Source organism: Siphateles boraxobius, unplaced genomic scaffold, assembly GCF_051911475.1.
Source record: "Siphateles boraxobius isolate OS27281-9 unplaced genomic scaffold, OSU_SipBor_1 32, whole genome shotgun sequence".
Lineage (NCBI taxonomy): Eukaryota > Metazoa > Chordata > Actinopteri > Cypriniformes > Leuciscidae > Siphateles > Siphateles boraxobius.
In genome coordinates, this window is record NW_027508942.1 from 1,155,964 (window position 1) to 1,170,161 (window position 14,198).

Genomic DNA, 14,198 nt, shown 5'->3' on the forward strand with positions numbered 1-14,198 from the left:
AGAATAACAGACCCACTCTCAGAAACGCATACTCTTGTATTTTTAATATTTAATTTACTAAAAAATAGTTGAATAAAGTGTAACTCAGAGTTTGCTGCTTTTTTTTTTTAGAGAACATCAGAAGAATGGATTTAAACGAAATAAATCTAAAACTTTTATTTAACAATGTTAGAAAATGTACATGAAAATCCTTCAACAAGTAATTAAAATAAAAACATATATATAAACATTGAACCCTGAAGTGAATTGATCTTTTGTAGGCAAATGTACAAGTATACATTTGAGCAGTGCTTAAAAACACCAAGGACACTTACAAAACATCCAAAAGATATTAATTGCTTAAATGACTAACTTGATTCTTTTAAAAAAAGGTATTAACATTTCCCCTATAAAAGGTAATTTTATAAGGTGCAATCATTTAAAAAGTTACCTTTACTACAAAGCACTGACATTAAAATACATTTAAGACATGTAAACCCCAGCAGTTTTAAACTCCACAGCAGTTGCTCAGTGTCTTCCTCCGTTTGTGAAGACTCAGATTCACCTGTGACTCTGACCTCCGCCCCAGTTTTGCATGTTTCTTTACTTCTCTGTGATAATGTTTCAGAAGACAGTTGAAACCTCAAAACACTTCATATCTTCACTGTTTTAGAATGAGCAAGAACTGATCTTACCTTGCTAAATGTAAAACGGCCTCGACGACGTTCGTCCCCTCTTTAGCACTCGCCTCACAGAACAGGGCATTATAAGCCTGTCGTGGACAACAGCAATTAGAAATTGACAACATGGTTAATACGTTCAGTCCACACAAATCCGAGGCTCACCATAGCAAGCTTTTCCCCATGGAAAGAGCTCACACAGCTTCCCTCTGGCCTCTCTGCCCTCAAATCCACCTTGTTCCCTATTACACACATTGGGATGTCCTTATCGGTTGACTCCTGTGAGGGAAAATTGACCGGATTCAGACTACAAATACAAAGGAAATGTAAAGGTCACCGAAAATTTGTCACCGTACCTGAATCTGTTCCACCCATTCACGAACATTCAGAAAGCTGCTCTCAGACGTGACATCGTACAGCAGTAGCACTCCGTGTGCTTTGCGGAAATATGACCTAGCAATGCTGCGGAACCTGTAGAAAAGTAACAACTTCTTGAAAATGAATGTGCTTACCAGTGAAGTATTGTCTACATACACAACAGCTCAAAAGTTTGGGTGTCTGTAAGAACTTTTTCAATATTTTTATATCAATACTTTTATTCAGCAGCACTCATTTAAGATACATTTAAAAGTTTCCACAAGAATATTAAGCAGCATATTGGCCAACAATGGAATAAATTACATTTTAAAATGTATTATGATTAAAAAAAAAAAAAATTATAATTTTACTGTATCAAATAAATCCAGCCTTGGTGAGCACAAGTCTTTTTTTCCCCTCTCCAAAAATCATTAAACTCTTACTGACCCCAAACATTGAACAGTATTTTATCTTCAGCATATGGTTCATTAAACATTGAAAACTTAACAGGCAGCAACGACAAATCAAAGGCTTCAAATCTGAAGGTCCCACAGGAATTACCCTTTACAACTAGAAATTCCTTTATGTAAAATAAAGTATACATTCATGCTACAGATCAAGTAACAAACAAAGGCTCAGTTTCACAGACAAGGCTTAGATTAAACCAGGAGTAGGCCTTAGTTCAATTAGGGCATTTAAGTAGCTTTTATAAACGTGCCTTAAAAACATTACTGGTGTTCATCTTGACAAAACAATGGCATTGATATATTTTAAGATATGTCAGTGCAAGTTACTTTCAGTTAAAACAGCTCCAACATGCATTTTAGCCTGAAAGTAGACTTAAATCTTGTCTGTGAAACCGGGAACAAGAATCCAACAAGCTTCACATTTAAACCCTAGGCCTGCATGCCTGCCAATATCCCATTATTTACTGTAAACAGGTTTCCTGTTGATCATGTGGTACATTGATTAGTACAGTATTTGTAACAGGACTGAAGGGACAGTCTTAGCTTAACCATGTAAAATTCACTTAGAATGCAATAAATTATAGCAGCACAGCTCAAAACACTAACCCAATGCTTTAGCATAAACTAGCATTCAAAAGTGTGTGGGGGGTGGTGGTAAGATTGTGTTTTGAAGGTCTCGTGTTAAAGGATAACTACGCAGTTTTTTTTAGCTTAACTCAACAGCTTCGAAGTCATTGGAATGGTTATATGACTTTTTTTCGGGTTGAAAAAAGTGGTTGTCTTGTAAACGAGCGCAATTTCCAAACTATTATGAGAAATTGTCTAACGACTTCATAACGGACAATGTTATGAGATAATGTGACGTACATGTAACTATTGAGGATATCTGGCATTTTGTAATGTTTACATTACACTCAAACACAAATGAAATCATACAGTGTGCCTAGGCTATAGGCTATTTACTTGTAATTTAGCTGCAATCATGTAAAAAAGTTATAAGCCAAAGGCAGTAGGCTACTTTATTATTATAAAGTAATAAAGTGCAGAGTCTCTCTGCCAGTGGCGGTTCTAGAGGGGGGGCCAGGGGGGCCCGTGCCTCTGTGACAACAAGCTTGGCCCCCCATGTGGCCCCCCTAAATGTGGAGTGTGAAATAATTTACAAAACTGTTTTTTGCTATCGTTGTTGTATGCGTATAATTTTTTTATTATTCTATCTTTGTGGATTTGCTTGTTCAAGTGACAATTCGCATCACATTCGCGGGAATCGCGGCAGAGTAACGTCGGTCTCCTGCACGCGAGAGAGGAGAGAAGGAGAAAGCTGGTAAATGTCAGTTCAGTTGCAAGTTCATTCTTTATGTGCGTATCGGGTGTGCGATGTGTATTGTCTATTATTATATTGTAATCAATGTTTTAACTGTATACGAGGCACTGTGAGCTGACATCGCATTTGTCTATCGTCCTTTCACTGCTGTGTGCAGTTCATAGGTAGGCTATGTCCCCAAATTAGTTTGTGTCTTATATTTATATCATATTATGTTCTTATATTAGAATATAAAATCAGCAAGAGTGCCGTTTTCCCGTGCACAATTGCAACTGTGATATTGATGTTATAATACAACAGTTAAATTAACAATAAGTTAACATTGGGAGTTACTTTTTGGATACCATATTGTCAATATTGTTTGTTTTCCCTATTTTTCGCCGACTAGAATTTCAAAATGAAACCGTAGCAGAGTCTCAATGCAACAGACAGTGATGATTTATTGACTGAAATCCGCATTTTGAAGGAATCACTTGCTCCTTTCCCGAATGAATCAGCCGTTTGAACAAATCGGTTGAATGAATGAATCCCTCAACTCACTTAAGACTGACTTGCCGCCGCCTATTGGCGGTTTTAGTTTCATATTCAAAGTACCCTTTAATTAAAACGTTAAAATTAGAAATCATTTCATATTTAAATATGGATTTAAAAAAAATCTCATAGCTTTATTTATGCAATTGTAAATGGAGTGTAAATATATTAATGCCGCTTCTGTGCCACCTCTAGACTGCACTGCAAAGATGGATTTTGATTGAATGAATTTGACTGGTAACAGTGGTACTGTATAATTATTGAATAATTAAGTATTAGTATAAATAAGTATAATTACTTAATTTGAATGTTAGTATTTTACATAAAAGGGGATTCTTAACTCTAAATAAGTTTAGAAAGAATGTCCATATATAGGTGAAAATGCCCCTGGAAATCAATTTAAAGTGGCAAATTAAATTAAAAAAAGAATTTCGGTCCCCGCTGTTAACTGACCACTGCATAGAATATTAAAAAAATATGAATATCTTTGTGAGTCTGCTGTCAACAACAGGCCTAAACCAGCCATAGCACCAGCACACAAACACAATCAGTAAAATGTCTTCTAATTATCAACAAAACATTGAAAATATTGAGATATATTTTTGTCAATATTGCACACCCCTAATGTACGGTATGCATTTTGATTTTTTCAGGTCTTAAAAAGCCTTAAATTTGACTTTAAAAGGTGTGCAGGAACCCTGTAAACTGTTAGACATACTGTAGTTACCTAGCAAGTCAGTTATTTTCAGTAAATTAAGTTTCTTGGTCCCCATTGCTTTTGCTCAATTCTCACCAAAATTAAGAGAAAGGACATCAATTACAATGTCAATTACAGTTACTGTGACTAATACTGAATATGTAAAAATACAATGGAAATGCTAATACATTGTTGAATGATTATAAACATGGTATTTTGCCTGTTAATGCCTGCAGTGCAGTGCAGAAAATGATATGACAACAATAAGGTCTAAATGTAACTTGCCCCTCTAACAGTACAACTGGCCCCAGCTTAGCCCCCCCCTGTTGAAATGGTCTAGAACTGTCACTGCTCTCTGCGTGAGTGGCATTTACAGTAACGTTAAATACAAGTACTCCACATCGACTCTAGGGGTCACTGTTTGACAAAAACAGAATTCCTGCATAGTGTGCCTTTAACTAAGTCTGCATGGATTTGATCAAAACAGTAAAACCAAAATATTAATTTTAAATAATTTAATTAAATCAATAAATACATTTATTCCTGTGATGCAAAGCTTAATTTTCAGCATCATTACTCCAGACTTCAGTCTCGCATGATGCTTCAAAAATATTTGAGGAAACCATTATACATTCTTTGCCGAATATAAAGTGCAAAAGCAATTGAATTTACTGTAGGGCTGTCAAAGTGAAAACAATAGCAGCTCAATAGGCTTTTATACAGTCCTGGCAGAGATTGTATATTAGGACAGTCATGTTACATGATTTGAATGTTATAAAGGATTGGAATGCTGCATCATGTTTTTATAATCATTGGAAGCCAAAATCAAAATAAAACCATTCTATTAATTGCATTCCTAGTCATATCTTAGAGCAAGGGTTGTGGTTCAGGGGCCTTACACAACTTGCATACTTGGCGTATATGGAGGTCCGGCACTGTGTACCACCAGACAAATTTAGTATCTGTGCACCTTAATTCATATGTAACTTAATCATTTTTAACTATCCATGTACTTGGTTCTTAAAATTGGTCATATACTACTTTACCTTTCCTGTCCAGCAGTGTCCCAGATCTGAAGGTTTGTTTTCTCTCCATCTACAAGCATCTTCTTGATTTGAAAATCAACACCTGCAAGAATGAATTTTGAGCTATTTGGATTCCATCATCCTAATTTATTCATATGGTAAAACTAAAAGCTCATTCAAAAATAGTGTGGTTGCATGTTCTCACCAAGAGTGGTTTGCATATCTCCTCTGAATTCGTTAAGACTCAACCGTAGTAAAAAGCTGGATTTTCCTGACCCAGCATCCCCAGCCAACACCAGACGATACACTGGAGCAAGATCTGTGTCATGCAAGTCTTCTTCAGTTTGCTATAGAGAACAAAATGTAGTCCATCACAGTGCTTCTCAATCTTATTTAATTTTTACCAGTTTTATAGTGCCATCATTTACTAGATAAGATTAACAATTAAATTAACTATTTTATAGACAAAAAAATATTTTAGAGCTTGCCATAACTACAAAAATTAATTCATAGGATGCATACAAATGCTTTTTATTTGTAAATTCATGCCAGGTATTGAAATCAAACTTATGGTCAAATATAATATACAAATTTCCTTTATCATATCAAAGTTTCTAAAATTCTTCAAAAGAGAGAGAAAAAAAACTTGTCTTATTTTAAGTTGTTTTGTGTGATCTTGAACATGTGATTACAAAGCATTTGATCATACACAAGATCCAAATACTACTAAAAAAAGGTCCATGGAACTAAGTTACTTGCTAACTGGCCCATAACTCTACAAAACACTTTGGGCCTTTATAGTTTTCAGCAAAACTATGTAGTAGTAGAGCTAAAATGTCAGCAGCTGAGGCTCTTTTTATAGCAAAGGCCGAGTTACAAGTTACACGAGTTTTTTTTTTAAATACAGCAGTTTTAAGATTACACAAGATGCATTACATTTACATATGATTCTAAAACATTCTGGTAACATCTTACTAATCAAATCCTTAAGTAATCTTACTAAAAAACATGGTCTACTTCAAAGATGTCTAAAAACTAGGGAGTAAGCGAGAACTACCTTGACCGGAAAAGCAGATAAGCGTCGCCGAAGTGAGGATATTGAGCCAACTCTCCTACGAGGTACGGATCCCAAAGCTTTAGGCTTCAGTTCCGACACCTACAAAAACATTAGTTATTTACCTAGAAAGGAATTATGCAGATACACAACACGTATAGTGTGAAAACTAGTGAAAGCTGAAGACTAACCTCCAGTTCAGATGGAATAGAAGAGTAACTATGATGCACTGTCTCCACTGAATTATGGCTGTCGTCACTGTCATAATCACTGGCTGACATCGGCTCAGGGTCCGTCTGAAGGGAAACGCCACTGTCCAAATATTTATCAGCCCAGCACTTGACCAAGGACATATTATCCTCTTCATTAGTAAAACTGTAAAAAAAGAAAAAAATTAGAAAAACAACGACATCTAGTCCTCCATAGTAAAATTAATGTAGTATAATATAAACAAAGCATCTTGAATGTTTACTCTGTATAGCAGTTGTACCTTGACAGAAAAATATACTGAGCAAACAATAGAGGGCATAATTACCCGCTCTGATTCATTGTACTCTGTCGAAGTGGTTTCATCTTTCTAGAAGGAATTTCATTTTTTGGTGAGAGCTACAGAAGAGCAAACAATTTTAATGAGGATAGTTATTGTGTACATTAAAATGTATTGCAGAAACAACGGTGATATCCTTTACGATGTAAATCCAAATATTTGATCATGTTAAAATAATATAGTACCAACTCATAAAAAATAAATAAAAAAACATTATATAGCTACCCGTCTTTTTGTAGAGGAGTTATCCTGACTCAGAGCAGAGCGTAACCCATCATTGCTGTCATACAACGTTTTGTTCACTTCCCTGATGTGGAGAGGGGGGGGGGGGGGTCAAACCTTTCATATCAAAGCAAGCAAGAAATCCATTTCCTCATAATATTTTTTATTCATTTGACTATTACAGAGAACAACTGAATTGACTTACTGGAGGATTTCTATATGGCTGGAATAAGACTGATACTCCATCACCATCTTCTTAAGGTCATCACTTTCTCTGAAAAGGAAAAATAAAAATTCACATTTATGCAGGCTATATGTGAACCAATGGCAGCAATCATACCATTACATTCACAAACCCAGTTTGAAGCATCAGTATTCTCACCTCTCGTGTTGGAGTTTCTGGTCAGTGAAGGCATTCTTCAATCCGTCCAACTCAACCTGGAGAACCGAGACATTCATCTGGGCTTTCATAAGAGAGCTCCTCAGCTCCTCATTCTCCTGCAGAGAAACAAATGAAAGCTGGAGGTCATAAATGTATCAATTTGGTATTTTGCAAATACAGAATAAAGGGTAATCTGCCCCACCAAGATGTGTCAGTGGATAAGCTGTGGTGCCTCTAACAAAATGGTTCATATGACATTTGATCACATACTGCATTTAAAAAGGAACCTTGTTTTGTTAAATTTTTATTTGAAGTGTAAATCATTCCAAATTTCTATATCTTATGGCCTTATGTGATAGCTGACCTCAAGACGTCTCAAGTTTTCAAAAAAAAGATGTTGAAGAATGCTGGGAACTTTCTTTTTTCTTCATTAAAAAAAAATAAAATATATATATATATATATATATATACACACACACACACATTTATCCACAGAAGACAGTCATACAGTTTCAGAATAGAGTGATGGTCAGAATTTAGATTTTTGAACTATCATTTTAAATAAAAACAGGCAGATTTTCCCTTACTCTCCCCTAAGGTTCAAACATGTTTGAAGGGCACTGCATGTGGTAGTAAATAGGAAGATGAATCCGATTCATACCTGCATCAGAGCTTTAATCTGTGCTCTCAATTTGATGGCATCTTCTCTGGGGCTGTTTAATTTCGACTCCTCTTGATACTGCTAAAATTAGAGAATGTAAGAAACAATGCAAGTTACACACGAAATGTAGACAAACCCACATGCATGAGAAAGGAGAATCCCACATTGTACCACCTTTGTGAGCCTCTCGATTGTTGTTTGCAGGTCTGCTAGCTCATTCTCATGCTTGATTTGGAGCATGGCAATGGATTCATCCAATTTCTTCTGCTCCTGTATGCATGAAACCCAAGAAGAGTGTTTTCCTTATATGCACAGGCCCAATAAAAAGTCATTTACAAGCTCTCATAGAGAAGCCTTTGTGCACAGAGTCAGGCTGGCCTTCCTGTTAAAAAGCTCACTGGGCTACAAGAATAAAGGTGAACCACTGAACAAGAAGCTGAACCCGAAATCCCTCTTTTCCACTCAGCAAGACAGAATAAACACATTTACATGTATGAACCATGGTTATAGTAACATTTAAACATTCAATATACACACTGTAATAGTTAAAGTACACGTTAATTCTGAACAAAAAAGTTAGTTTAAACAGTAAGTAAATACACAATCCTTCCAAAAAACGTTTTTGCCTTAACCCGTTTCACTCTAAGCCAATTATAAGCGTTTGTATTATAGATATATATATAAACTGCACAGAGGAGAGTCTGCTGGCAAAAAGAGACACGACAGCTTGTAATAAAACCAGAATCAACATTGGCTTGGCTTTTAAGGGATTATGAGAACTGAAGGATTTGAAATGTTAGTGACGTGGAGGTGGCGTTTTTATTACTCAACAGGTGAGTAAGGAACTTTATTAAACTGTTAGAGCTACATGTGGCAATTTATCAGAGTTTTTTGTAAAGCATTTGCTATTGTTCAGGCTCATATTATTCTGCAGTCACGCAGAGCTGAAGCACAACCAAAACAATGTTTTTACACAATGCATGCAGTTTTGTTTTTTAATTGCTAGACGGCCAAAAATGACATAGTATCAGTTTTATTTAATGCCATGTCAGCATCTGTGGCTCTCTTCATGGCAAAAACCCAATTACAAAAATACAAGTTACATATATACCCAAAAATTACATAGTGTCCCTTTATTGTACAACACATCTGAATATCATTAAGAATTCAGAAAAGCATGACCTACTTTTGCTTTTAATCTGCATGTAAAAATGTTAAATTGTTACATTACATAAACTCTTTTCCCCACCATTGACAGAAATTTCCAGCTTTCTGTGTTTTCACTGTTATACGGTCGGGGGCGCTATTATGCATCTGCTGAATCTCCTGATGAAAACACAACGACGTAGAAACAAGCGATAGCAAATGTAAAAATGTGGCGGTCAATATTAAACACCATATAAATCAAAACTGCCTAATGTTACTGGATGAGATGTCGACCCAGGACGAGCTATGTTGATGGACTCATCTACTCCATCTATGTTTTGATCATCGTTCTGAATGCTAACCAGGCTTGACAAAGGCAATTCTCAGCTTTTTGCTCAAAATGTTGCTTTATGAAACTTCCATTCAAGTGTTGAAAAAAAATAAAAATAAGCTAGAATAAAACAAGTTTTTTTGTTTAAAACCAGAGGGTGTGTTCTTTCTTTTGATAGTTTTCATATTTAGATATTCATACAAAAAAATATTATGGGGGCCATGAAATTGTGAAAATGATCAAATGCTGGCAGCGGCTGACAACTTTTGAAAAATGCTGGCAGGGAAAGAGTTAATATTCAAACTTATGTACATAAATGTGCCAATTCATAATAAAAAGTCACTGCATATCAACCTTGTCAGACTTCTCACCTCTTCTCTGACCCTTTCTTCTGAGCGGGCCAGTTGCTGCTGCACGTCCTCCTCCATCTCTTCTAACTGACTGCTGGTCAGTTCCTCTGTCCTGTTGACATCAAAAAAAGCAAAAGGCATAGCCTGAACTTTTTAGAACCAAATGGCAACTTTAAAGTCTCCAGAAAGCAGTTTGAAACAACCGATTAAAGGGTTTCCTAAGACCAAGTGCACCGGCATCTAGGTCTCAAAAGAAACGTTCCCCCGAGGAGCTACTACTGGAGAGATGAATTACTCCTTTAAGCTACACTGTCTTATAATCATCAAGTGGGTGCAGTTGAGCAAAAGTCTGACGAAAGGGAAGTGAGGAATGAAGGTAGGACTCTTGAGAAAACAAGCTGCAACTGTGTAAGGTGGACCGGAGGTGAAACAAACAGCCTTATGCTAAACACACAGTAAAAGGCCTGGACTGTGTTTCACTGAGAAAATAAAGAACTCAAACTATGTCCACACCTACAGAAACACATAAATAGAAATTCTTGAGAAATATGAGAACAAGCTTAGTAACACTAATTTTCAATTTCCTCCTTAAGAATGGAAAACCTCTCTTTCATTTTAATAATGTAGGCTTTAGAACCTGAATCCATCAAATGCTTACAGAAGAAAAAAAAAAAAAAACTCTTCCTGGACAAAAAAAGCAATTGTTTCTGTCCACCATCCGATGAAGCAGATAGGAAGTTCACAATAATATTAGTGATTCGTTAATCTGATACGGAACAGCAAAATCTTCCTGTACATACTACAATTGTGCACTGTTTAAATTCTGTGATAGTCTTACTCTAACTAGAAAGCTTCAGAAAACTTCCAAGGGGCCACAGAATGACAAGTTTTAAATGAACAATTAAAATGCTAAAGAAATTCTTTTCAAACATGTAAAGGGACAAGAAATTATATCGAGGTAAAACTACTATTGTCCTTGAAAATATCTCATCAGCCTTGGCAATTACAATTTGAAAGGGCCAAACTAGCTGTATCCTGGAAATGCTCTCACCTTCGAAGACTGGTCTCGAGTTGTTCACTCTCCATCCTGTGTTCTTTGCTTTCGGCCACAAAGGCTTTGATGACATCCTCATATTGCTGCAGTAACAGCTCATCTGATGTGGAGTGGATTTGTTCATACAACTCGCTCACTGCATCGCACTGCCTGCAGACAAGGGGAGAAAAAAAAAGTCGAAACAGCAATAAAACACAAGGACGAAATTGCATCTTATGTGGATGGATGAAGCCAATTGTCAAGACAGGTATTGGTTAAAAAAAAAATAATAAAAAAAATTTTTTTTAAAGTACAAAACGGTAGTTAAATGCAGATTAAAAACATTGTGTATACACAAGTTCACTTAGCTAAACAGGCAGATAGAAACCAGACTATTGTTTTTATATACAGCTAGATATAAATGGAGGAACAGAGTGCAGGGAGTGAATAAAAAAAAAAGACGTGAAGTTAAAACCGCGGAGAATTTTCATCTTTTATCCACGTAATTGCCTCCCAAACGCTATGCAAATTCCATACATAAATAGTAGGATTTTCTGCATATGGTTCAAAATATAAAATATATCTTGGCCATTTCCACCAGCTGTAAAATAAATAAAAAGCACACCTTTTGGTTACACATGGAGTAAAAAAAATGTTTTTAAAAGCAGCAGCTTGTCATTTTTAACTAACTTCTGGGTACATATTTAATCCAAATACATGGTTATGTACGTACGCGCAAACACACACACACACGGTTACATCTATCTTTGTGAGGACATTCATTGACAATGCAATCTCTAGCTTCTTACCCCAACATCACAACTAAGTGCCAAAACTGAAACCTTATCCTAAACCCAGTTATACCCTTAACCCTAAAACCAAGTCTTGACCCTCAAACAAGCCTTTAAAGAGCTCTTATTGTGAGGACCAGCCAAAATGTCTTCACCTTACTCTCTTTGTCCTCGTTCCACTCACTGGTCTAAAACTCAAAGCGGGCCTCACAAATATAGTTGTACAAGTCCACACAAACACCTGAGCTACCTTAACTAGAGAGTAAACTAAACTAGTTTAAACTGAATCGTTTAAAACGTAGGCAAATTAGCCTATATTGTCTCGTGCATCCTTTTGTTAATGACGCAAGTAAATGTAACAAAATAAGTTAATCTGAACTTCATAGGTTAAAACATAAGCCTACCTTCCTAAATAAAAGGCCAAATCTCCCTCTAATGCGTTTTCAAACTCATCCCAAGCGCTTCTCTGATTTTGCAAACTGTTTCCCAACAAAGCAAGATTGAGGGCTTCGGAAACTTCGTGAAAGCTTGACGAAAAGTCGTTGAAATTAATGTATCCGTCTCCATCCAGGTCGAACTTGTTGAATAGAGTCCTGATCTCGTCCTCAGGGACATTAAGCTCTCGGCAAACATTAGTGAAGTCCTCGTATTCGACTCTTCCTGACTTATTCCCATCACATGCTGCGAAAAGTCTCCGAAGGTCAGTTTGGTTCATCTTTTCACTTGACGAGGACAAGTAAACGCTTATTTAAAATACACCCGTGTACAACGACAACGCTAATAACCTATGTGAAAGTGATAAATTGAAGAAAGTGTGCGGAGGAATGAGCGTTAACATGCAGACTTCTGTACATCACCAACAGGTGCGCGGACACCTCGCGCTGAAACTAGAGGCAGGTTAGATAGATGAAGCCATGCGTGATTGGATGATCGCTCATTATCTCGCGTGCAACAAGTTAAACTCGAGTTAATGTGTCATTGGATACCCGTGGAGGTAGGCGTGCTGTAAAAGTGCACAACAATCTGAGAACCAGCCCATATTTACATTGGTCTCTTAGTCTGGTAAACAAGCAAAAATACCAGCCTGGAAGAACCCTAAACCACGTTTGTGATGTGTTTTCATGCTTTTTATTAACCAAAGAGGAATACAGCCTATTATATGTAAAAAGTTGCTGCCTTAAATTTTTAAGTACAAATCAACTTGGATGTTTAAGTCAACTTAAATTACATTAAACTGACTTAAAAAGTGAGTTGATTCTTGTATAACTTATATAAAAATGTTGAGTTAAAGCAATGCAGAAACAAATTTGGTCATAATTGATCATACATTTGTTTTACATAGGCTAATTATAAATAAGAAAATAATGAACAGAAAATAATAGTTAAAAAACAGAGACAAATATTGAACTTATATAAGTCTTTATGGATTTTTTTAGTAGTCAGCCTACATGGCTATTCTTTTTCTAATATAAATGTTGCTTATATTGCTATTAAATTTACTAACGACTACAATAAAATGATTAATAAATAAAAAATGAATTAATGATTAAAAAATTAGCAAACATCATCACCAAAATGAAGTGAACAGAGAATGCGGTCATGTTGACGTAGTTCTGTCGCGCGCCGGGTTCGTAGGCTACTGTCGAGGGCGCTACTTTATTTCCCTTTCAGGTGTGGACTGTTCTTTATCTGATGAAGGACATTTGCCTTCCTTTGTTTGGTAATGTCCACGACACATATAGCCACACTCGTATTCCATAGGCTACAATTCAATGACATTTTCTCTGAATTACAAGCTGATTAAAGAGTAGGCCTAGGTTAAATAAATCAAAAAGTAGAAAATAAAATCGTAGTCTATGCAATTTTATTAATTTTCATTGTCTCTCTGGCTGTGTCATTCTGCAAACAGGGCACCGCACCTTAAACTAACTCAAGTGTTTACATGGTTCTGTCATAGTTAACTTTTAGCCTGCGTCAAATAACACACGCGCATAAACTGGGGGATTACCAAGAGGAACTTATTATTTACATAACTGGATATGAGTATCGTGCTGGTGTAACTATGTCAGATATTGTTTGTTACTTTATTTAACCTGGGTAGTGATGATGACCACAACGATTACGGCTATATTCTAAGGATTAGTCGTTTATACACCGACGATCGCCACACGATGGCAGCATTATTACGGTCAAATGTTAGAGCGCTCGTGAGCACTTGGCTCAAACAACTTTGAAAAGTGAGATAAATTTTATGTAGTAGACAGTACCAGTAAAAATTTTGGAAACATTACTATTTTTTATGTTTTTGAAATAAGTCTCTTATGCTTATCAAACCATTTATTTGATCCAAAATACTAAAAAAAACTGTAATATTGTGAAATATCATTACAATTTAAAATAATGGTTTTCTATTTTAATATGCTATAAAATATAATTTATTTCAGTGATACAAAGCTGAATCTTCATCAGCCATTACTCAGTGTTCGTCAGTGTCACAAGATCCTTCAAAAATCATTCTAACATGCTGATTTATTATCAATGTTGGAAACAGTTGTGCTGCTTAATATTTTTTTGGAACCGGTGATAGTTTTTTTAGGTTAAAAGAACAACATTTATTAAAAATT

The 14,198-nt window shown here is 35.9% G+C and overlaps 1 protein-coding gene across 2 annotated transcripts; it reads right to left on the reverse strand.

Annotated features, from left to right (window-relative positions):
• Positions 1 to 141: 141 nt before the first annotated feature.
• Positions 142 to 12,512, reverse strand: rasef2 (RAS and EF-hand domain containing 2). Of its 2 annotated transcripts, none has more exons than XM_077194416.1 (17): positions 11,979 to 12,512; positions 10,802 to 10,954; positions 9,772 to 9,862; positions 8,098 to 8,193; positions 7,924 to 8,001; positions 7,263 to 7,378; positions 7,086 to 7,154; positions 6,884 to 6,965; positions 6,647 to 6,717; positions 6,303 to 6,486; positions 6,115 to 6,213; positions 5,263 to 5,404; positions 5,079 to 5,160; positions 1,016 to 1,130; positions 825 to 938; positions 675 to 751; positions 142 to 590 (listed from the first exon to the last, which is right to left on the reverse strand). In XM_077194416.1, exons 1-17 carry the CDS (start codon positions 12,287 to 12,289, stop codon positions 488 to 490), a joined length of 1,983 nt encoding a protein of 660 aa, XP_077050531.1. In that variant the 5' UTR covers positions 12,290 to 12,512; the 3' UTR covers positions 142 to 487. The 2 variants fall into 2 exon arrangements, with proteins under 2 accessions (XP_077050531.1, XP_077050530.1); XM_077194415.1 differs by having other exon boundaries at positions 7,924 to 8,004; positions 11,979 to 12,447.
• Positions 12,513 to 14,198: the final 1,686 nt, after the last annotated feature.